The 25,855-nt window shown below is 30.5% G+C and overlaps 2 protein-coding genes across 4 annotated transcripts; one reads left to right on the top strand and one right to left on the bottom strand.

The window, feature by feature from the left end:
* On the bottom strand, positions 1 to 20,663 carry LOC146531331 (UNC93-like protein MFSD11). Of its 2 annotated transcripts, none has more exons than XM_085198143.1 (8): positions 20,245 to 20,663; positions 15,123 to 15,292; positions 8,326 to 8,502; positions 6,684 to 6,855; positions 4,064 to 4,175; positions 3,719 to 3,844; positions 2,385 to 2,689; positions 1 to 1,929 (listed from the first exon to the last, which is right to left on the bottom strand). In XM_085198143.1, the coding sequence occupies exons 1-8, from the start codon at positions 20,329 to 20,331 to the stop codon at positions 1,711 to 1,713; spliced, it is 1,368 nt and encodes a 455-aa protein (XP_085054269.1). In that variant the 5' UTR covers positions 20,332 to 20,663; the 3' UTR covers positions 1 to 1,710. The 2 variants fall into 2 exon arrangements, with proteins under 2 accessions (XP_085054269.1, XP_085054268.1); XM_085198142.1 differs by having other exon boundaries at positions 6,690 to 6,855; positions 20,245 to 20,656.
* Positions 20,664 to 21,249: 586 nt separating this feature from the next.
* On the top strand, positions 21,250 to 24,372 carry LOC146531330 (E3 ubiquitin-protein ligase Siah1-like). 2 transcript variants are annotated; one of them, XM_085198141.1, is made up of 5 exons: positions 21,250 to 21,440; positions 21,584 to 21,623; positions 21,771 to 21,966; positions 22,567 to 22,708; positions 23,397 to 24,372. In XM_085198141.1, exons 2-5 carry the CDS (start codon positions 21,598 to 21,600, stop codon positions 24,050 to 24,052), a joined length of 1,020 nt encoding a protein of 339 aa, XP_085054267.1. In that variant the 5' UTR covers positions 21,250 to 21,440; positions 21,584 to 21,597; the 3' UTR covers positions 24,053 to 24,372. The 2 variants fall into 2 exon arrangements, with proteins under 2 accessions (XP_085054267.1, XP_085054266.1); XM_085198140.1 differs by having other exon boundaries at positions 21,581 to 21,623.
* Positions 24,373 to 25,855: the final 1,483 nt, after the last annotated feature.

The raw sequence follows: 25,855 nt of genomic DNA, 5'->3' as shown, positions 1-25,855 counted from the left end.
TTGTTAATATAATATATATATAATTAATATTAAAAATAACAAATTCACATGGAAAGATGACATTTTTGGCTGTAACTATAGAAAAAAAAACAACAAAAATCAATTTAGTTGACTAGAGATAATATTGCTTTTTAAGTGTGAAAACCAAAATATACAACTATAAATTAAATAATTGCATTATATACATAAACACTATTTAATATATTTTTTTAATATTACAATATTTACATTATTGGCTGGAATGTTGTTCTGAAGAAAGTATTTATATTTTGTGATAAAAAAAAAGTTTAAATTAAAAATTGTAAAAAAGAAGCTTACACTAGTGTTAAAAAATAGATGATTTAAACATTACATTTAATATCCTTAAACTTTAATTAATTAATGCTATAGTCCATAACGATTTTATATAAGCATAGAAGACGGCATAATACTATAATTAATAGTTTACTTAGTAAATTACCGCACCTGATTTTGCATTTTCCTATTCAAAGTATAATACTAAATAATTCGAATATTTTGTCTCAAAAATCACATTAGCCTATTAGGCTCTTAGGCCTGTCACATTTAAAATGTATTATGATAAGATTCTCAACCATTACCTACCATCTTGTGTATTAACACATATTTAATACAATTTTATTTTATATAGTAAATAATTTGTATATATAATAAAATAGGTACTTTACTATTATTATATTTTTACACAGTTTATTTAGTACAACTCACAACAATATGGTGCTTGGTACGGTTGTCACTATTTTGTCTGCATTCCACAATTTGACCAATTAAGAAACAAATAATCAACATACTTTCATGATTAAACCCTATTTATCCGAATCTTTTAAGCTTATTATCATTTTTTTGTTGAGGCGTTGGTGCAATTCAACGTTTTGTCTAACAAAGCTGGAAAATTATATTAAAAAAATATTATTCCACCACGATGAGATCAAACCCAAAATCCACGCGAGTATAGAACTATTACTCTGACTTCCATTGCGCCTATTTTTAATTTTTAAATATATTATACATTTACAGTTATTGTGCTAAAACAAAGTTTATTGGAATGTATTACAATACAATATTGTATAAATTTAAAATATTAATGCATTTATTTCAGTGATAATGATTAAATAATTAAATATAAAGATGTGAATGCATAAAGGTAAATAGAATGTGGCATTTTCATACATGTAATAAACAAATGTTTTATTATTTTTACACTGTTCTATGACATTTTATTAAGAACTCTGTAAAAGTCAGTTAAGGATTGTTTTTTTATTCTATTATCAAAGTACTAGACTACGTCATTTAATTTTTTTTTCTGTAATTGTAGAGTTTATTTTATTTAATATGTTTAATAATTCAAAATAATCAAATACAATTTGAAGTCTAGATAGATACTTCAGGGCAACATGAGTCAAGAAGAGTTCAATCATACTGCAACGCATTGTCAGCTAAAGAATTATAAATTTAATTTTTAAGAATTTTAAACTTATGACACACTTTCATTATCTTTATCCACCCATATCTTTAATTACTTTTTTTTTATTCAATAATACAGTTTTTTTTTCTATAAAGCATTAAAATTTTTAATCTACGTTCACACATAAAACGGTAAACAAACATATTTAGAAAAAAAAATAAGCTGTATACTCCCACAATACTACAAAACCACGCTCAGGTACCAGGGCCGAACGAGTCTAGAGGAGTTCAATCGTAGTGCAGCGTGTTATCAGCCAGGGAGTGCATGGTGGGGCAGGTCTTATCATCTATGGCCTCTAGGGCCACAGCCCGAGCACGTGCTCTGGACCGCCATTCCACGCGGCAGAACGCTGCAGTGCCTAGAGAAGCGAGTACTGCTAGCACACCTAGTTGTACTGATAGCGGAGCACGAGACGAGTAGAAGAAACACGCGGCCGCCGCTAGTGACTGTGGACGGAAAAAATATTTAGAAATAGAATCCGAAGAAGAGTTCCGTATTGGGCCTCGCCACTCAACACGCGATGTCTCGCAAAAGATGAAATGTAGGATGGATGAAAGTTATTATATATGTAACGTAAATAAAACACGGAGTTCATTGAATAAGTATTGTATTGGCTAGGTAGCCTGACACGAACTAACTTGTCATATATAATTTCAACTTACCCACTTAAATTCCCTTTATTATTTAACAAAGCAAATAAGTACCTACATTTAAATCTATACAACAAACTTTGACTTTATATATGACAAAAGTGAAGGATGGAGTGTCTTAATATTAGGCTCACTTTGCCTTCCCTATTATATTTTTTCATATCACGCAAAAAAGTATCAAATAAAAAAAAATATTGCAATGTATATTTAATTAAACTATTACAATCAATATTTATAAAAGAAATGCATACCTGAGTGAACTTGAACAGAGCGAAGGCAGAAGTACTATTATCGGCGTACTTCCCACCCAACATAGAATATATCTGAGTATTGTAACACGCGTCACCAAAACCCAATAGAAAACTGCAGAACATCGCTAAATATGGTGAAGGATTAATATATGAGGTGTCCATGGTGTCTCCGAAAGGCGCGTTATTGGGTAAATTGATGAAGATAAGGAAGAAGCTCGTCATGTGAATTAGATAACCCATAATCACTATGGGATCGCGTCCCCATCTCGTGGTCTTGTTGCCGAGGATACCGAATAAAGCTCCACCTGTTAATAAATTATGTACCTTTAAAAAAGGCAAGACGTGGCGTAGGAGCACAGGCGGCATTGTACGGGTTCAATTTCCACTCGAAGAAATAAAATATTTAATATTTTCATTTCTTCGTTCTAGTAACGAGACAACGCGTGACAACGAGTTGCGCCATTCAATACGCATTGTCTCAAGGAATGCGGCGGAAGGAGGGAACGGAAGTGTCTTATTAGGGAACAGAGTGTCTTTACATCAGGTTTCCAGGTTCCAAGCTAAGAAAATACTATAATTTAAAAAGTATGTATTTCATTTGTTATAAAATTATTATTATATTATTTGTTGTTATTATAAGATATTTATTTAATGCGTTATAAAATAACATTAACAAATGGTAGCAAATATTGAATGACAACCACTTAAAGAGAGTATTAAACACTTAATCAAAATCAAAGCAATAATAAACCAAATATCTCTAGCGATAACTAAAATGGAAGTAAACAGTTTAAGAAACCACTTCGTTTTCTAAGATTTGACGTAACAAAGCTCAAACAAAAACACTTAACAGGATATCTAATAAAGGTTTCAATGGCATAACTGAAGAATATAATCTATTTAAAATATATAATAATATAGAAAAATAATTAATCAAACGTAGTTTAAGTGTGTTGACGTCACAAACAGCATTGTGGTAGCAATGGCCTAATTTCAAAGGGGAATTCGTAATTCTGTTATCTAAACCAATTAATATATTTAATTCAAGATGACATTGGATGGAGCTTTTTGATAAACGATAATATATTACTTATATTTGACACTTGTAATGATATTAGACTTGTAATGATTAAAAAATTTATAAAATTATATCTATTCGTTGTAAATGTAAAAAAAATTTAGAAAACGTATAAAAGATTGAGCACGTGAATTATAGGCGGATTTCAAGTTACAAAATATGTTTTCTAAAAATATATTTAGTCAAGAACAACAGTAAAAAAACGTTAAAAATATATTAATATACAATTTTACTTGTAATTAATTATATGATTTACCTAAAACTTCTCCCATTCCGATAAAGACACCAGAAAGACCAACGAGTTGTTTTGCGTTATCACCCATAGCCAGAGTAAAGCCGATACTAGGACTGTATACTCCGCTGAAGAATGATAGTTCCACACCTGTAAATTAGAAAAATAAGATATAACAAAGACATAACTCCTTTTTTTTTGTTTGTACAAAAATTAATATGTTTGAAAATAATAATTTATAAAATTACACTAATCTATGCAATATTATTTAAAAGATATCAATATTTTTATAGTATTAGTAATATTTTTATCAATTTTCGAAACTGTTGAATTTTGAGGGATAAAACATTTTTTTCCTATTCTACTCACCAGTATAAATGAAAGCGGCACTCAGCAACAACATATCGCTGGTACAGAATAAACGAATGGCCCCTTTGAATGCCTCCATGGGACCCTCGGACTCGGAAACAGCCATTTCACTCTGAAATTGCATTTTTATTTGATTTTATTTAAATATTTTTTCATAACATTTCACAATATATTTTTTGAAATAAAAAGACAAATTCTAAAGAATTTGTGCTAATTTTTCTTCATGATTTTTTAATATCATATATAAGAGAAGAATTTTGCATATTCAATTTTATAGGATTCTAAAGAAAAATCAGTCAACCCTGGGGATAAGTTCGCCGATGAATTACCAAGACAACAAGATGCCTATTTAATTTTTGCAAGTTAGCGCTTTTTCCCGCATAGTGGGTGGACAAAGAACAGAATGCCCTGACAGGTCTAGGACCTGTGAGGGTTAGGACACTCTGTTCTACCATTTCCGCCAAACTGAGATTACGTGGTGGAATTCGACTTTGCATTAGTTTCATGTGAGCGAATATACCTCGATCGAAAATCGAACCCTATCTTCTCATTCAGTTAAATTTCATTAAAATTTATTACGTGCAGTTAAAACTTATGTAATTGCCATAATTATATACTTCTATCGAGGCCAGCCGTAGCTTATTGACTCAAGTGTTTAACTGTAAACGCGACAGGTTGTGGGTTCAATTCCCAATCGAGGAAATGAAATATTTAATATTTTTATATCCTCGCTCTTGTAACGAGGCAAAAAGCGGCGTTGTATACCGCCACTCAACGCGTAATTGCTCCAGGATTCAGCAGAAAGTGGGGAACAGAAGTGCCTTAATGGGAACGAAGTATCTCAATACTAAGTTCCCTTGTATGTGCGGAACACTGCGTGACGCTGAAAAAAAATATATAAATATAAATATTTTACCTTTACAGATTAGAATATAGACATTATTGGAAATTTATAAATAGCCGCAAAGGCATAATCATAAAAGCGCTAGGTCCTAATCTAATTTCCATAAGACCTTTAAAACATATTTTTATTCGTGTGTGACATTTAAAACGAGACGAGTAAGTATGCAAATATACATAATAAAGTATAATCAATAACAAAATTTACGATTACATAAATGCAACATTTCCATGAAAGCTCACAAGATTTCCTTGACCGAGTCAATTTAAGGCTTTGATAGGCTTTAATATAATGAATAAGAATACTATGTGAGGCCAGTCGTGGTGCAGGGGCACAAAGTGTGAATGTAAACGCAACTGGTTGTGGGTTCGATTCTCACTCGAGGAAATTATAAAATAATATTTAATATTTCTATTTTCATCTCTCTGGTGTCGAGGCAAAGAGCAGCGTTGAGTTTCGCCACTCAACACGAAATGCCTCAGAATTCAAAGGAAAATGGGAAACCGTGAACTAGGTTCCTTCTGCCTATCTTGCTGTATAAATAATACAACGTGACGTTAAAAAAATACTATATGAATATAATATTTTAATTGGACTTTTTTTTTCTTTACTTGACCTTTGCCTATATGATACACTTTAAGTGTCAACGTTTATTTATAAAAATTAAGATATAATTGTGCTGTGGTCGTTATTGTGAGAGTTTAAGCAGGATCTACAATATTTTTTTCTTTTAACTTCCCCGGAATACACCTATAGCACATTGCATTGTAGAGGGAACCTGATAACCTAGTGTTAAGTTACTATGTTCCCATTAAGACGCTTCCTTTCACCTCTTTTAAACAAAACTTAACACTGCGCATTACCTCGTTACCAGGGAAGAAATAAAAATATAAAAATATTTCATTTCAAAATAATAAAATATTTCATTACAATGGCACACTTGCACTCTGCACCACGACTGGCCTCATTTAGAATGTATCTATCTATATATTTAGAAACGTTTAAATATTTAAATGCGGAACATACGTTGAACGTATTCTAAACTGTAATATTATTTACGTTAGAAATATTATTTTAAAAATATTTAAATAAGAAAAGCTATTGAATTAAAGTAAGTTTCTGGAGGGGGAATCCCAAGACTGCAAAGAAGCGCGACACACGCTTTTATTTACTTTTTAGAAACAACATTTACAAATCATTCATTATAATTTTTTAGTAAAGTAGTGATAAAAACTAAAAAAAATATATATTTATGGAAAATTTACTTCGTTGTTTATGTTCATAATTATGTTCTTGGATCATTAATTGAGAAATTAGAGATAAGAAACATAATTTATAACCTGGTAATTATCTTAAATACTAAGTCGTAGAGAACGTTTCTACACATATATTTAATGTATCGCTTACGCAAGCATAAATAATATCATTGAAATGTTGCAATTAAAATATATAATTAAATTAAAATTAACCTTTCGATTAATGTATTTTTTTAAATTTTTCAAATAATATTGGATATTAATAATAAAATAAAATTTTAAAATATATTTTTTTTTGCTATTAGTTTAAACTAAACATAGTCATGGGTTTCTTAAAAATACTTTCCTTAAAATATTATTAAAAAAGAGAACAGACTGTCCTAATTCTATTCTATTCCTATGTTATTAAGTCTTAGTCCTCCACCCTTAATTTTTAAAAAAAAGTCAAGTCATCAAAGAGGACCTTTACATCATCAATGGCTGGAGCTCGTCTCGTCGGCCTCAACGACAGCAAGAAGACAATGCCGACAGCGCACACGGCCGTCAACGCGCCGAAGACCACATTGCGCGTGTCTACGTCTATGTGAGTTTTACCTTGGAACTTGATGAATACGAAGAGATTTCCAAAGAATAAGCTGCAACAAAAAAAAATGTTATAATTTTTTTTTTCTTTACCCTGCATCCCGGACATAGGTAGACAGAGGCAACCTAATTTTAAGCCTTGGTTTATGACTTTCCGCCGAAATCCGGAGACACTGTATATTGATTGTCGGGAATCAACTTTGCTTCGTTTTTTTACCAGAGCAACTAAAATATAAAACAAGTCATTCCCCTAAGTAGGAATCGAACTTACAGCCATCGCGTTTGTAGACACACGCACGTGCCACGACAGCCATCGAATAAAATCAATGGATATATGAAACTTTTTATATTTAACAAGCTTTTAGAATTAATAACTAAGAATTGTATGTACACACGATATGGAGTTTACAATAACTCTTACCGGAAGTACACTGGGATACTTTTTTTCATGCATGTCTGGTGACATATTTATATATTTTTTATACTTTTAGTACAGCTACAATGTAAGTAAAGATAATCTTCTAAAACATGTTTCAAAACTAAAAGGAAAATGCGTTTTCAATGTCAATATTGTGTAATTCAAGTTGAACGAAGGTGAAATGTTTGCTTGATTTCACCCGTAGAGACCGTCTATTCTTAAACTGAACTTAAAAACATATACACATACATAAACGTATGTAATAAATAATACAATTTTAAATCGCCTTGAAAAGGGAAACGAGTTTGCCTCAAATCGACATTAGACGACTTTGATTTGTCTGTTCTTAAAATAATTATTATGTCATTTCAACCAGAATTCAATAGAATTCCAACATAAAAAAACTGTATGGAAACTCTCTGCTAAATTTCAAAGGGTTTTGAACGGTAAGATTGATAATTAATAAAAAAAACTAATAAGGCCAAAAGCCATTTGAAAAAGAAATAAATAAATAAAAAAAGTTGTATAATTTATTTATGTTATATTTTTTTTTTGCGGATACTATTTTTGTGTCAATTACCTATTTGTATGTATATATATGAAAATTCAATTTTAGAGTAAACGATCTCTATTTGTTGTAAATTTTATCACGCCATACAAAATGCAATTATGAGTTGACAAATAGCACTATATGCGAGACATGTCTATATAATAATCTAATGGATAGGTAGGTATGTGTGCATCCAATAGAAAGCAGAAACAAGTCAATATGAAGTAAACAGCGTATGACGCGCACGGCAGCGTGTATAGAATCTAATATTTATTGATTCCTTTGTGTTATCTTCGCACATAACTTATGTCGCAATTTATATTATAAGGCATTTAATCTAATAATAAACATGTACAATTTATATGGAAATTCCCTTTGTTTGTACTATTCTGTTTTCTAACATAAGTTAAATTTATTATAACGCTATATGAACATTTATTGTCTATGGATATGATAAAGATTATATACATTGCTTGAAAAGAGTAATTGGGGGAAGTTATTCAAATGATTAGAAAAAATATAATGAAAAAAATCGTCAAATCGTTTTATCTATACCTGCATTGTAACATAGCCCAGAATATTCCAGAATTTCTAGATATGGTCTCCGCGTCGCTGTTCAGCGTGAGGTAGTTGCCTTGCCCCGTCCATATAGCTGCTGCGCCGGCGCCTATCAGGACGCTCGCCACGTAAAGCAGCCATGTGCGCGGGAACAGGAATGTTATTATGAAAAATCTGAAAATAATAATTGTATTAATGAATTTTAAGGTTATTTATTTCAGTCTTTTCGTCTTAGAACGCGTAAATTTTTTTTCTGTTTCATACTGTATCTCGCATACAGCAGGGTAGACAGCGGGAACCTAGTGTTTAGACACTCCCTTCCCTAATTTCAGCTGAATTCTGGTGTGTTGAGTGGCGGAAATCAACACCGCGCCTCAACATCAGAGAGGAGAAATGAAAATATTCATATGTTTATTTCGTCGAATGGGTGACCCACAAGCTCTCATATTTTTTTGTCTATTTCCTTCTACACCTAAACAAATTTAAAAATATAAGAATGCATCAAAAAACTCTACATCCAATTATAAGTCTCATATTTTGTGTGCCATTTATTATTATTTTGACTTCGTTTTAAATGACTCTTCCAGCAAAACAAGTTCTTGAACTACCAATATATTTTTAATACTTCAAAATCAAACAAAAAACAGTAAAACCTCCAGTGTTTAACATTAGCTACATAGGTGTGCTACAAGGAAAATGTCTATAGTTAAACACTATGCAACGAGGCTATTCATGATATTTAGTAACCATTTCCTACCAGGGCACCCTGAGCCGTGCTGAAATATATAAAATGAGGAAATAGTAAAAGTAGAACTAGTAGTTAATATTTCTATTGACTGGTTTAAACAAGAAAATATTACTTCCTTACTGCTTTCCTTAAAGAAATATTATATCTTGACAACTATTTAATTTTGCTTTCACAAGATAGAAATTAATTACAAGGATAAATATTATACAATAATATACAATTTCCGTTCAATTATGTTCATTGTATAACGACTGATTGTAAAATTAACATTACTTTTATCAAATAAATAATGATGCAATGCATGCTACTACTTTTGATATTAAACTAAAATATGCAAATATACATATATGAATTATTTATAGTAGGCATTAGATATTATTATGAAATGTTAAAAAATAATAAAATTTATAAGTATTTTTTTCAGCTTCACGCTTTATCCCGCATGTAGCAGGGTAGGTAGATGGGCTTTGTATTAAGACATTCTGCTCCTTACTTTCGGCCGAATTCTGAAGGCGTTGTTGAGTGGCGTGAATATTTAAAATTTAATTTCCTCCAGTGGGTATCGAACCCACATCCCGTCGCGTTAAAACACGCCTGTGCGCCTATGTCCCTTCGCCACGACTGGTCTCGAATAAGCTCATCTTTCATTTTAAAAAATCTAAAACGCTTTAAAAGAAGGATCGCGTCAAAACAAGTACTTTGCGCCGATTATTGCCCTGCGCATAATTGTAAGTTATATCCGCATTCCCTTAACGTTCATAAAAAATATCTATCTTCGAGTACCTTCAGTGGTTTCCAAAGTTGACTGAGCTCAGGCTCATTAAATAAAAATATAATTCTTGAGACTAATTTTTCTGTCTTTAGTTAAAGTTGGGTGAAAATATTAACAAAACTGTAAAAGCAGGATTATTCTTTTAAGAAATAAAATAATATTAAATATTTACTTTTAGTGCTTCGTATTCTCTCGCGACCCATGGTTTGGAAAATCCTGCCTTAGTAAATAAACAAAACCTGTATACACTATATTGACAGTAAAAAGCATCGCCCTATCGAGTCGGTAGCACATGCGGATATTGAACCTAGAGTTATCATTTACATTTACAATTAATATGACAAAATGCTAATTTTAGAAATATAATAGATTTATTAATATTTTTTGTTATTATATCGTTAGTTCATATCTCATTCAATAAAACGATATCAAACATATATAATGTATATGTAACAGTTTAGGAATTTGACATTTATTACATTTTTTTTCAGCCTCCCGCTTTATCCCGCATATGGGTGAGCAGAGAGAACCTAGTGTTAAGGAACTTCGCTCTAAATTTTCAGCCCCATTTCGCCATATTATTTCTTCTAAGTGACAATCGAATCTCCAACCATCACGATCAAAAGCGCTACATAGACCTCTACTAGAATTATTATTATGCTATAAAAAATAATTGTTTCTATACGCTACTTCCATATAATGAGAAATTGATAATAAAATAAAAAAAAATCAATATATTGATTACCGCGAAGGTCACGTCAAATTCGTGTGCAGTGAACGCTGCAACGTGACGTGACGTAGAGAACAAAGTGGGCGTGTCACGCCCGACAGCCTTGGATCGAATACTTGCTTTGATGCTAGTGAAGGTGCCTTACGAGTTACGACTATAGTATATGTAGATCAAAATACCCACTTGCAAATACATTCTTTTTTGTTATTTTAGAAATTATTGTTTTGGGTTCTATTATTACATTAATAAATGTCCCCAATACTTTTTCTAACACACCTTCCATGTTTGAGGCCGTCGAGGCGCTGGGGGGGGGGGGGGGGGGCGTGTCACCGTAAGGGGACGATTATGGGATCCCCGCTCGAGGGAAGGAAGAATTTATTTTTATTTTTTTTCTTTAGTGCCAAGGCAAAAGCGTGACGTTGAGTTTCGCCACTCAACACACAATGCCTCGAAAATTCCGCAGAAGATGGAAAACGGAGTGTCCCAACACTAAGTATCCACTGCCTACCCTGCTATATTCGGGATGCAGGGTGAAGCTATAAAAAAAGAGAAATAAAAACTTCCATGTACAAACACCGATCCGTTACGTTTTTATTATAATTTATATGTAATTAAAGCTATGCAATACATTAAATGCATAAACACTATCTCTAAATTGTAGAGTAAGGCCACCGTATTAGTTGCGTTCAATTAACTTGGTCTACAACTTGTTTTTAATCACGTCTACTGACCTGTGGTACTTATCTTAGCCACTTATAATGTTTATATTTATTATTTGTTGAAATGTCATTAAAGAAAAATAAAAAAGAACCGAGAATGAATTCCTTGCAAATAATTATATATTACTTGAAGTTGTTGTTTTATCACTCAATTATTTATAGTACAAATAAAATCATTTATTTACGTTTAGGTATATTTCCATTTCTTCACTCTGATGTTGAAGCAAACCGCGGCGTTGAGTTCTGCTACTCAACACGCGATGCCTCCAGAGTTCGGCAGAAAGTGTGGAACGGAGTGTTCTAGCACTATATTCCCTTTGCCTACCCTGCTGTGTGCGGGATACAGCGAAGCTGATTTTAAATCATGTACTGTTTTTCGATTGTGTATGCGTGGCTATGAGTCTACTTTAGATTATAGATAATATATACGTTTCTAAATCTATATCTATATCTAAAAATCTAAACTTTTGTCAAAAACTGAAGCACAGGTTAATTAGCATGCAAACAACGACGCCAAACTAACGGATCCCGTATCGGTCGCGCTCTGTACGCTGATTTCTAACATTCAGCTAATACAGTTAAAAATCATTTCATATATATTAGCTTCACGCTGTATGCCGCACTTACCAAAGTAGGCAGAGGGAACCTAGTGGGAACCTAGTGTTAAGATACTCCGTTCCCTAATTTCCACGGAATTTTTCAAGACATTGCTCGTTGAGTAGCAGACTTCAACGCCGAGCTTTTGCCTTGGTGCCAACGCGTAGAAATGAAAATATTATAATTAATAATAATTTTTTTCCTCGAGTGGGGATCGAGCCCGCAACCTTGTGCCCTGCGCCACGACCATCATCATAACTTCAAGATTACCTAATATCAATGAAATCATATTTATATAACTACTAGTGGGCCCGGACGCGGCTACGCCCGCGAAAATATAAGCCTAAATAATTAAAATAAGTTAAAAAATAATAATAAGTGGAGATTTATTATTAGAAAAAATATCTGAGTAACCGAAATGAACAAACAAAAGAAGTAAAAGAAACTAAAGGAAAATTTTAATTTTAGAAAAAGTACCTAAAGTTTGCCGTGCGCGTGCATTAAACATTTTTCTATATTAATTAATTATTAATTTTTGCGAACAATATCCGAAATGATTAAAATTATGATATTTTAAGTGTATAAAATCGGTATAGATAACCGAACTGAGATAAATTAATTATAAGCAGCAAATAATTACATAAAAAATAATAGTAATTCGAAAATATATAAAAATTTACAAAACCATCAAAGTCATCTGCCCGTTCGCGTCGGTCATACTATACCACTCGTAGGCTAGGTCATTTCGAATCAGTGACATCTCCTTATTTATTAGAATGTTATACAGTAAACTATAATTTCAATCTAGATAAAATGCTAAAAGTGACTATAATATTTATTTTCATAAGGATGAATATCAAATTATAGAAATCATCTAATTTTTGTTAATGTATACAAATCTATATCGGCGCGCGCCATGTATGCATTAAGCAAACTCACTTTGGGTGACGTTTTCTTAAAACAACAAACTTTGCAAGCCGTTGCTTAGCAACGCGTAGCGACGATTGTTATTAAGATGGCGGAAAAAATTGCATGTCAAATTAATTATTTTAATATATTGGTATATATCGACAATATTACAAATATGAGAAAAATAAGTATCCTATGTTCATCCCGGGACCCTCAAGTATCTCTATATGAGTATTTTATCACAATTAAATTAGCAGTTTGGCCCTGATTGCGTAAAAGACAGACAGACAGACAGACAGAGTTACTTTCGAATTTATAATATAGGTATGGATACAGACAAAAGTATGGCCGTTAAGTATTTTGCTTTATGTAGGCGTATGAGCAGTGAACGTAAAAAGAGTGGTAATTTTAATATTTACAATATATTTTTTTGGAACATTCTACACTTGGACCAAGTTTCTTGTGAAAACCTCCTTTGCTTATAGTTTTTAAATAACATTTCTACTTAAATTTGTTCCTTTATTGTATTTTATTTTGTTTGCAGAATAATTATGTGAATTATTGATTTTGAAGAAAATTAGTTTTTTAGTAGGTACGTAATAAATTAGTAGTTATTTACAATTCATAAACTAATAAAAGAATTAACTTAAAATCATATAAACTTCAAATTATTTCGATGTTTTTTATGATTGCAAGATTTACAAATAAAAATATTTTTAAAACGAAAAAGTGAAAATATAATAAATTTTGCCGTTATTACGCTCGGGATGCGAATAGATAGAGAAAGTCATCGTTTCGCACTGCGTTGTTGTCGTTAAACTGTGAGTATTAGAGGTGAAGAACAAACGAAGTTTTTATTCTTTTCTCTTTCTAGCTGCACACTGTCACCCGCATAGCAAGGTAGGCTGAGGGAACCTGGGAATATACTCTACGATACCATGTTCCCATTAAGATAATAGTATCTTAGTTTCCCACTTGCCGTCTAATTCGGAAGGCACTGCGTGTTGAATGGCGGAACTCAACGCCGCGCCTTGCGTCGTCGCCAGAGCGAACAAATAAAAAAAAGTTTAATTTCCTCGAGAGGGAATCGCACCCACAACAAGTCGCGTTAACAGTCACAATCTTGTAACCCTGCGCCACAACAGCCTCAAAATCATAATCTTGAACATCAACTTATATATTAAGAAAATCTTAGAGTAAAAGCGACGGCCAAATTAAAATATAATCAATAGATTATTTTCCAATATGACATTTTTAATATTCATAAATACTAATTTAAAACAATTAACGATAAGATTATCTATAACATTAAAAAGAAACGAAAATTTTGAAATATTCGATATAATCGCTGGTAATTGTTAAAACTTGCTGTAATAAAATATTACACAACTAATATTAATAGAGCGTACTTGCGACATTATCAGTCCACTATCCGGTTTCACTAGTGGATAAAAATATTAGAAGTAAATACTTCGTTTTATGTTTAGCTGTTAGTATCTAATTTTTTTTCAGCTTCACGCTGTATCCCGCACATAGGATCCCTCCCTCCCTTTCGTTCCCTCGCCGTAGGCAGAGGGAACCTAGTGTTAGAACACTCCGTTCCCTATTACCCGCCGAATTCTGGAGGCATTGCTTTTTGAATGGCGAAACACAACCCTGCGCTTTTCCTCGACACCAGAGCGAAGAAATTAAAATATTAAATATATCAGTTCTTCGGTGGGAATCGAACCCCCAACCTGCGTTTACAGTCACACTTTGTGCCCCCGCGCCAGGAATGGACGCTATGTACATAAATATTAACGTTATATTTATGTTTACTTTAAAATTCCTTTGCCAGCATAGTCGTGAATAGCAATGAAGAATTGGTCATTGCTCCTAAGACTAGACTGTGAAGGCCAGGTTTGCCACACATTCTTTTGCCCTACTATTAATTTTATATTTTTTATTTAAATTTTAATTTGTTAAAGTTTTTTAGTCATTATTGGACAGAAATTAAATATAATTTAAAAATTTCTATGTTCTAATATGTTTTTTAAATTTCTCAAAACTCTCTTTGTTGAATAAGAAAAGACGTAGAAACATTATAAAAAGGCAAAACTTTGAACAGCAGTGCAATTTGTACTAATTTAGGTTTGGCGATGATGTATGTGTGTACCTGTTACATATTCATACCCAAAAAAAATCTTTTAAGTTATCAATACAAGCAATATTCTATTTAAAAAAAATAGATTAAAAAACATAAACTTAGAAATCTTTTAGTTTATTTAGGTACCTTTACACTTTAAAACAAATATAATAAACTTAAAAATTAATACTTACAAATATGTCAATGCACCAATGAGCATAGCACCTCTAGGGCCTGTGATGCTAATAATGGAAGGTGCCATCCAGTTACAGATGGCGAGGGTAGCGTAGATGATGGCCAGGGACGTGTACCCATCGCCGGTGAACTCTGGGTCATCTTGTGTTATACTGTCCAAAATGGTTTTCTGAGAAAATAAATTATTTGTTTAATAATATTGTCATTGAAGGCAGTCGTGGCGCAGGGGCACAGAATGTGATTGTAAACGCAACTGGTTGTGAGTTCGATCCCCACTCCAGGATATAAAATATTTATTTTAATTTATATTTCGATTTCTTCGCTCGAGACAAAGTGAGGCGGTAATTCCCGCCACTCAACACGCAATGCATCCAGAACTTGGAGAAAAGTGGGAAACGGATAGCAAATGCTGGCTAAACCTTAAGGTATATTAAGCTGTTGTAAATAAATATCTTAAAATATGTAAAAAAAGTGTAAAACGTTTACCGCTATTTGTGCCTAATGGGAGAAAGTAACTAAACCATTGCTTACCTATTGTCTAACAATATGTATATCTGTATATCTATTCTAATGAGTTAGTATTTAATAATATTTAAAAAAAAATATATTTATATTTTTTTTAATAAATATTCTTTTTTCTAAAATTATTAGCAAACGCTCTAATAACGTAACAACTCTATAGTCTAATAATTCAAGTTTATGACGGCATTTAAATTTAAATAAAGAGTAGATACCCACTTACGTAAGTGTAGTTACACTTTATGTTACCTATACGTAAAATATCAGCAAACACTAACTTATTTTATAAAAAACGATAATTTTTAACTTTAAATTAAAAGTAACGATCCAAAACTTCAAGAAGGTTTCTCTCCAACGAAAAAAAATGTAAAACAAGTGTTTAAATTGCAATTTTTAGGGTATAAGTGACACATGCTGTACGTGTCCATTATTTATTAGGCAATAACAAAGAAGACAAAATAAGAGAAGTCCTTACAAGGAAAGAGTGTCACATCAATAATACCATTTGTAAGAGACGTCGAGGCTATATAACGTGATGCAACGATCATAATTTTTACTTTCTTATATCCATAATGTCTTTTGATTTGGATTTGCTTTTAAATTAGTCCTTTATAGAGTTACCATTTCATAATATCATATTTCATAACCATATGTGATTTATTATGAACAGCTATAGTAGGTATTCATTTTGCATAATTGCATAATATTAGAAATCTATTCCTTTTTCCTTTAAACAGACATATGTCTAAATATAATTAAAATTATCAGTAGTAGAATAGAATAATAGATTTAAAGTTACCAATTGAATATTTTAAGCTGTAAAAGCGTAATTGTATTCAATAAAGTTTTTATCTTTCGATTGTTTTGACCTCATATTTAAAGTTCAAGCACATTTTGTAGCAAGCTTTGGAATCCTCGTGTTCAGCGGGATGATTCTGGCTACGACAAGGCCGTGACGAGTTGAGAGTATGCGATTGTTTCCATATAAATATCATTGTCTTATTCGAACAATGCTTAATATTATTAATCACTTTCCATCACAGTTTAGACATATTTTCTAAATACAAATAGTAGATAATATATTAAAACTTTAGTTTTGTTTTTCTATCTGGAATTCTGGAGCGATTTTTGTATAGTGCTCCGTTACGTATATCACATTTAATTGGAGTGAATTTCTATTGTCAATATTAGGTGTAGTCCACTAATATTTTATCAATAATAGTTTTTAACTTAATTTATTCTTATTTTTTAACTTAATTTTAAATTTACGGTAAATAAGAGAAGTTTAACTTTATTTATTACGTTAATTTAAAATTGTGTAATGTATGAACATTTTTTTTGTTTTTTAGATGTTATATATATATATACATTATATATATATTAATGATTTTATATTAAATTGTTAAATGATATTAAATAAATAAATAATACATAAATCCGAAACGACACTCGGGTCATCTTGTGCTTGGCGATTTTTTTGCCATTTTCCTATTTAACCAACGACAAATCCTCTCATTTTGCCTATATGAAAAATCATTATCATTTTCATCATTATTGATTAAAAAAAATCACACTCGCACTAAAACAAATCTACTAATTAAGTGAGAAAATGTCATTGTTATACGACATGTTATTGATTACTTACCCTTGAAAAATTGGTATCTCACCAATAAATCGGGTTGACCTAAATTGTGCGATCCTTGAGTTTATCGACTATAGACAAACAATGATTATATCAATTGCGGATAATGTTGTTTATTTTCGATATTAATTAATTAAGACTGATGTACTATTGCAGCACTATTGCAGGGTAATGTAATAATTAGTATAGATTTCACTTTTCGTTTTTAGGATTCGGTATCTCAAGAGAAAACGCCGAACTCTTATAGGAACATGTCAGGTTGATATTAATATCAAATATTTAGGACTACGGTCCCTTGCAGCATAGAAAATATCAGGCTTATAAATCAAGGTACTTAATCAGAAGATACGAGCATTTATGTTTCGTTTTAGCTGCTTTCTATACTTTGCAATTTTATACTTCCCGTTGACCTACAATCCTTAAATTGATACGGTGGGTATGACCGACTCGCACTTGACAGATTTTTTTTTACAATAATATAGCATTTGGTATTTACCTGGCTGAACTCAATAGTTCAGGACAAAAACAATATTATATTCCTGAAATTTTGATCCAGTGAATTAAAAACATTAAAAATTAACAATTATTTACAATTGTTGAAATGGTTTGGGCCTTCGTGGAAAATGTACGAGATACTTATGATATTGAATTCTATAATCTACAACATTTTTAAGGCTTTTAGGGGTGCCAGGCCAGTTTAACACTATTTGTAGCTTGTGATAAACTAAAATCAAATTTATATGAAAGCTAAAATATTTGTTTTAGGTATCTTTTCATCCTGCATGGTTATAATTTATTAACAAAAAAATGTTAAGCACGAACGTTAATCGTAACACGTAATGATTTGCAATTAACGCAGCGTGAAATGCATTAAAAATTTAACCATTAAATCATCTAATTGTAGAAAGTATTTACAATGTCTATTGCTATTCCTGATATTTCTTTATTAATTAAAGGAGATGTGAGAACGAAAACAGCTATTTCACACAAACTAAAATACTAAAATTTTTTAAATACTATTTTAAATAACTTTGGCATTTATATACATAAAACTATACGTAATATTTTATTATTGTTAATGGTAGTCATGTTTCTATTTTTAAATATTTTCTTTTATTCATTTTTGATGAACTTAGTTTTTTTCATCGCAGTAGGTCCTCCGATCTTTACTCTTCGTCAGGAATTTGTTTATTTTTTTAAAAAATAACGTAATCACATAGATATATTATTATTATATAACAAGAGATGCTCAATTAACTAAAATTAATTTTATAAAAATTTTAAATATGAGGTAATCTCAAATCAATAAAGCTCGTAAAATGTAAGTTTTTTTCTTTATCTCCCGTTCTCGCTTTAAACCATAATTTCCCTTACATAATAATGATAGAAAATAAATAATATTTGCCAAATATAAAAATCCAACTCCTATTATTTCAAACTTCTAACCCTCCCGAGGGATATAAATTGGGCGTGTTTACAAACAATTCAGACATTTTATATTTATTTTCATCCGCGTAAACAAAGTTGGACAAACACGTTACGCCATGGCCATTACACAAGAAGCCATCGCGAATCTCGGACAATGATCTCAATTTGCATTATGTAATTGAAACATACAGCCATATCAATAACTTGTTAGTAGAGAAACATTTTATTGCAAATATAAATCATGTTCAACTCACGACCCACTTTATATCCACATATAAGAGGATATCTTAATGCGACCCCGGGGAAAAATAACAAAAAAATATATAATAAACAAATAAAGAGTAAAAATAAACTCTGATATTCAGGGGCGAGGCAGAACGCCGCGCTAAGCTTAGTCACTAGAGTGAAAAAATGAAAATAATATTCCCTTCCTCTGAATGGGAATCGTAGCCACAGCCATTGCGTTTACCATCATACACTTGTGCCACTGGGCCATGATGACCTTAATTTACTTTAGTACAATTTAGCTGTAATGATGAAAGAAACATTTCAAAGCTAAGAAAACTAATATTACACAACCAAAGTATGTAATAAACAATGTAAATTCCCTGAAAGTAAACTACTTGAATAGCAAGTGTTATGTAAGCTTTTATACTTTATTTAAAGTTATAAAGTAAAGTATTTGAATTTAGATGCTAGTATAACTAGTATAGTGTGATTTTTTTTAAGAAATAAATAATAATTTGATGAATATGTAGAGCATTTTTTTTTATATTCTTAAATAATATTGCATATAGTAAAAAGTCCAAAAAATATACCATATTACTATTCTATCACACATACATGCCTTTTATGTGTCATTAGGATTTCAAATGAGAGTATTTTTAACAATAAACAAGCAGCTTGTATAAGTATGTAAATTTACAGTGTTAACTAAAATTTATTTAACCAAAGAATTTATTTTACAACCTTGCAATTCACTTATATTGTTCTAAAGTAGATTTATGAAATATTGTCTAGTTAAATAATAGAAATTTCTTTAATGAAGTAAATGAAAATATATTGTTATACCTTATATTATAAAAAAAACTATTAGTGAGAATATATATTATAATTTTCTGAATAAATATTACTAATAACATTTGACTGTGGAAATTTAATTTATCTATTAATTTTGTAAAATAATATAACTAAATATTTTTTTATCATCAGTACAAAAATAATATATAAACAAATTCATCAAATGAAGTAAACTTATATCACCACATAGCTGAAGTAAAGGTGGTGTGAAGGTTGAAGTGTGAAAGTATTGCATTCCATTGTATAGTATTTCAAAATTTTAGATATAATTTATCTAAATTAAATTTAAAAACTACATTATTGAATAAGAATTATATGTCTCAACACTAGCTAAATAATATTTTGAAATTTGCCTCATGGCTTTTTTTTTTATAATAAAAGTAAATAAAAAATTCACAATGGGATACAAAGTAAGGCTACTTTTGATTAGGAATATTTTTTTATAAACTTACCTCTATATTACCCATAGTTTGGAATGCCGTAAACACAAACATAAATCCGAAACCAAGTAATATTACATTTAAAAATTTTCGCTCCATTTTAATTTATTTATTTAAAAATATGTTACAAAAATCTGATTAATATTTAAAAATAATGATCACCGAAATATCTATCTATTTAAATATACAAAAAACACTCCGCATCAGTATGCGTTTACTTTAATAATGTTAATACTTAATAACAAATTCTAGGACCATTCTCTGAATATCTAAGCTCCCTCCACTGTTTGTAATCGACATTTAATTTTCTTCGTATAAGTTTTCTGTTTTCACTCTTATTTTCAAAGCCATAATATCTATATTACAAGGATTTTGTAATGTAATATCCACGAACTGCAACACGCTCAAAAAATAAATAAATACACGTCAAATGTTTGTCATACCAAAGATAAATAATATTTTATAAAATTCAACAGATAAAAAAATGTTACGTAAATGGGCTCAAAAGTCAAATATGGTGTATTTTTAAAAAAATCATATTGTATAGTAATAATTTAATACCGTATAATTTAAATGAGTAACTTTTGGTATGGTGATAAGATTGTCAGTAAATTCATAATATTAATGTAACAATAATATTTTTTATTTTGAATTTCAGCACATATTTTCTATTGCTATGTTTTTACTTATTAACCATCTGTTATTATTTATTAACCATATTGAAGAGACAATTGTATAACAATATACTTTGCTATAAAAAACCTAGACGTATTTTTAAAAAAATATATATATTTAACAAAATCTATAATTTATCAAATTATGTATCGTGTAAATATTTTCTTTTTTATAATTTTCCATTTTTATATGATATAAATAATTCCATCGGGCAACATTGAAAACTCAGGAAATCCCGATATCATAATGTTCTTACGTAGCAAAATCGATCTTAATGCAACGTATTATAGTATACTTTAATATAAAAAGTGTAATGTTAGTGTGGTTTTTTTTAAAATTGTAATTACTATACGTGCACTCATAAAGTCATCACGTTCTATAATCCATATAGAATAGATTGCGAATCGATCGTTGTAGTCTTTGTAGATATTGTGCCGAATTACTATCTACATTATCTCTATTTATCAAGTGTATATATTTTCTTAGTGATATTGATTCCAGCATAATATTAATACTGTTTTAAAGTGATCAAGGTAAGTGAGGTAAAAATCTTCCATAAGTGAATTCTGGCAAAATAATATAACGCATTAATGGTAATTGTGTATCACATCACCAAAATCCTTAGAAATTTACAGAAAATATATAATCATTGAATAATTTGTATTTTGTTTAGTAGACAGCAGCATTACAATGGCGAAAAACAAAGTAAATAAAAAGTAAGTCATCATTTTATAGTAGTAACTTGAATAAACTATACAATCTATTAATTTTGTAATTAAATTACGATTTTTTAAAACAATAACATTAAATATAATAAGAAAGCGGCAAATGTATTAAGCAAACAAATTAATTATTCAATTTAGGATGGGCTTAGCAGGAGTGGAGCTTCCTGAATGTCCTGTTTGCTTGGAAGTAATGTCATCACCAATATTCCAATGCCAGTCTGGCCACAGTCTTTGCAATACCTGTACAAGTAACTTATGCCCACCAAATTGTCCCATTTGTCGTCAACCAATGACTCAAATGAGGAATTGGCAACTTGAAGACTTGATTGCAAAGGTAAGTCAAAGTTATAATTACTGTTGGTTGATATTAATTGTATTTCATACTTAACACAATCATTAGTATTAATTATATATAATTATAATTTCAAAATGGTTTTTCATTTATAGAGCTGTCTTTTAATTTTATGGAATTCAAGTAACATACATAAAATAGACATTTAATTCTATTGATGATGTTTAATGTAAACCATTATTTATAATTATAAGGAAAAACCACACAGATATGGTTACTATGTGTATTTAGTTTTACATTGTATTCTCTAGCTGTATATAAGTATATATCATTGTAAATGCTATTTTAATGATGTGTGCATTGCTTTTTATATATTATAGATCTGATTGAAATGTATTAATTATAATTAAATTTGTTAGCTAAACAAATTATTTGGTCATGCCCATTCTATGAACATGTCTTAAGGTTTTGTACACTAAAGAATATTTGTGATAGATAAATAAATAATTATAATAAAAGTTAACAATGAATAGTTTTTTTTAAATAATCAAGTATTATTTTGTAATTGAATTTTAATGAACTGTTATAAGTTACTAATATTTGTCTATGTTATATAATTAATATAAATTAATATTTCAATAGGCGACAGTCGCTTGTCCCAATAAAGCTCTTGGTTGTGTCTTCACCATGATTTCTAAAGATGTTGAACAACATGTTAAGGAGTGTATATTCCGTGAAATGCAATGTCCTCTGGGCATTGTTTTTGGCAGATGCTCATGGTCAGGTAATACCATATTATAATATTCATTATTTGTTTATCTTTACTTTTCTAAACCAACAACGAGAAAATTAATAAATTTTATGTACCTTGAAATGTTATTACACACTTGGAAAAGAAAAATATGATTTTTAGAAAACAAAACATTTGATAATTATAGCAGAAATGAAGAAATAGTAAAATAATTATAAAATCTAAATATAATTTATCTATCTTAAATGATGAATAAGATAAATTAAGAAACTCAGTATATTGAGTTTGAGTTCTACCACTCACTTAACACCTGAAGAATCCAGCGGAAAGGAGTGGAGCAGTCGTAGCAGAAGTTCCCTCTGCTTATTCAGACATAGCATGAAGCTATAAAAAAACAATAATTCTCAAAATTTTTTACGTTTTTAACTATCAGTGTTATGCTTTTTCTTGTTTAGCACGGTAAGCAATGTCAAGATACTCCTCTCTAATCTACGCCCAAATTTAAGACAATGCATTGTTTATGTCAGAATTAACGGGGAAATGATTATACATAATTTAAATATGTTTAACCCTCTTTATATAAAGCAGATATGGAACCCACAACCACAATTGTCCTCTATGTCATAATGACATCTAATTACGAATTACTTGACACCAATAAATATATTTAGAAACTGCTATATCTACTACTATAGTGAAAATATTATAAATATGATTACAGGCAAACTAAAAGAGATGCTTGATCACTTCAAAGAGCGCCACCCTTTGCATTGCAATGTCAATACTAATAATGATATTCATCTTAAGAACATATCTACTACTATGGATGAGCGATTTATGTATCTTGTACCACAAGGAAAGTATTTATTTATATTGTCTATAAAAATCGATACCTGCCAAAATCTGGCATACTGGGTAATACAACTTATAGGAGGCAAGAGAACTGCTCAGCAGCACACATATGAGATACAAATTACAAGTACACAAGATGCGAGACGTAAAGTCATTTTTACTGATCAGTGCTTCAATGATGCTTTTGATATTAATGAAATTTTTCGCCGAGGAAAATGTGGTATTATGCCTCTTAATATGTTATCCAACTTTATCAATGATGGAAAGTTGATGTTTAGATTTGACATAAACAGACACCAAAATAACTTTAGACATCGAGACACGAGTAAAGGACCAGCTAATGTTAATAAACAATCACAAAGAGACCCTACAGGACAGCAACCTATGCCAAAGTGTCCACCATCAGCAAATCCTGGCAATAACATCAGATCTAAAAGCCCATTTGCATTCAAAGGTCATCAAGGACAACAACAAAAGTTTAAGGGCCCTAACCATGGCTTTAAAAAGCATAACAAAAATTCTTAATTTTGCAATACATTTTAAATACTTATTACCCCTGTAAAATGATAATTGCTATAAGTAGTTTCACATTTATTAAATAACCTATTTTTAACTAATGAATTGATGTGCAAACACTATCGAATATAGCTTCTACTCTTCAATATAAATTGGGATTAATTCTTATGATAAATAATGTTAATATTTTATCATCTAATAAAAGTTATGAATTTATGTTATTTGTTAATTTGTGGTATAGAAAAATAATATGTTAGTTTTAAGTAAAAACTATTCTTATGTATTTTAACATTCTTTAGTCAATAAAGTACTTTAAATATACATATAAACTTGCATAAATTTTTATTTTCGCGAAGTGTGTGAATGTATAGATAGATAGAATGGCAGTTACTAGCGAAGATTTCACTATGGAAAAATGAAGAAGAACGTTCTTAAGTTAAGGCATGCCGAAAGAATGATTGCTGAAAAAATGGCAAAAAAAAATATGAAGGAAGAGTAAGTAGTTCGTCGAAGAGTAACGTCAAACGAACTGCCACTCGGCAGGGAGGCTTTTGACGTTCGAAAACAAAATATCGATAATAGTGGAGATTTGTCATGTAAATACATCAAAGTTGTATGCTGAGGTAGATGACAGTGAATGAGGTGAAAGAGATGGAGAGACCATAATGTTTGTTGCTCCATTCTCTCTAGCTAGCCCACTAAGGAAAAATCGTGAGACGTGTAACTAGACCTACACGCATTAGTATCATATCTATTTAGGAGACTCAAAGCCCTAGAAAGAAAATCGTATTCTTTTGATGAAAAAATTTAAACTTTTATAATTATTCATATATTTAGTATTTATACTCTGCCTTACACTAATGTTTTTACTCAGAAAGTCAACCTTACAATACAGTTTGCGAAACTTACGCTGAGTTTTTTCATTTGTGAGCGACTATAAGATTAGTCAGAATAAACGTTTAAAAATAAGTTTATAATGAGAAAGTAAGTAAAATATTTTAACATAAAAAACGGTTGTGATTAACACAACGGCTGTGGGTTCGATCCCAACTCGAGGAAATGATTAATATTTTCATTTCATCTCTGGCACCAAGGCAAAAGCCCAGCATTGTGTTCCGCCATTCAACAAACAATGCCTCGTGAAGTCGGCGGAAAGTGAGAAACGGAGTGTTAACAATATGTTACTCTCTGCCTAGGATAGTAAGTATAGGTAGGCTGTGAGCGGAATATAGCGTGAAGCCAATTTATTTATTTATTTTTAAAAAACGGTAGACCATTGGTGTTTTTATAAAAATATTTTATGAAGAGGTAGAGGATATGTCCATATAAGGGTAGGCCAAATTAGTATTATTCTAGTAGTAAGGTAGGTACGGATCACCCGATCCTTTCTATTCCTACCAATTCTAAATTGCCAATGCGACGAAAGTTATATCCTCATAATTTTACTCTTGTCCGATTTGTCGTTTGAGTTAAAAATGAATCTTTATGTTACATAATTAACAACAGCGTTAAGCGTTGTATCCACGATTTTTTTACTGCTTGCTCACATACATTTTTCTGGTGCAGTGCTAGTGTAAACTTTATCTTTGAAGACAAATGTGACGCTGATCAGTACAAGAGGTTATCAAAAATCAGTATAAAACAGTCATAAGTCCAAGCAAGTGACTTACACCTATAATATTTATATGGACACCTACGCAAATGCCAATCTTAGCTTAGACCTCGTGGACTATATATTTTTAATCTTTTTTATATTTCAATATTTTGGGAATATGGAAATTTTAATGAGTTATTTAGCATCAAGATTCTATA

This window comes from Heliconius melpomene, chromosome 15 (assembly GCF_056956725.1).
Source record: "Heliconius melpomene rosina isolate 202511_hmr_F chromosome 15, ASM5695672v1, whole genome shotgun sequence".
Lineage (NCBI taxonomy): Eukaryota > Metazoa > Arthropoda > Insecta > Lepidoptera > Nymphalidae > Heliconius > Heliconius melpomene.
The sequence above is the reverse complement of the archived record's forward strand: the minus strand, read 5'-3'. Positions and strand labels throughout refer to the sequence as shown.

Excerpts from the sequence above, each read along its gene's own strand:
- LOC146531330 (XM_085198141.1), top strand. The coding sequence starts at position 21,598 with ATGGCGAAAAACAAAGTAAATAAAAA. Across the intron at positions 21,624-21,770 it reads AAAAACAAAGTAAATAAAAA|GATGGGCTTAGCAGGAGTGG; the intron begins GTAAGTCATCAT and ends TATTCAATTTAG. Across the intron at positions 21,967-22,566 it reads TTGAAGACTTGATTGCAAAG|GCGACAGTCGCTTGTCCCAA; the intron begins GTAAGTCAAAGT and ends ATATTTCAATAG.
- LOC146531331 (XM_085198143.1), bottom strand. The coding sequence starts at position 20,331 with ATGGAGCGAAAATTTTTAAATGTAATATTACTTGGTTTCGGATTTATG. Across the intron at positions 3,845-4,063 it reads TGCCGCTTTCATTTATACTG|GTGTGGAACTATCATTCTTC; the intron begins GTGAGTAGAATA and ends TCTAATTTACAG. Across the intron at positions 1,930-2,384 it reads CTCTGTTCAAGTTCACTCAG|TCACTAGCGGCGGCCGCGTG; the intron begins GTATGCATTTCT and ends TTCCGTCCACAG.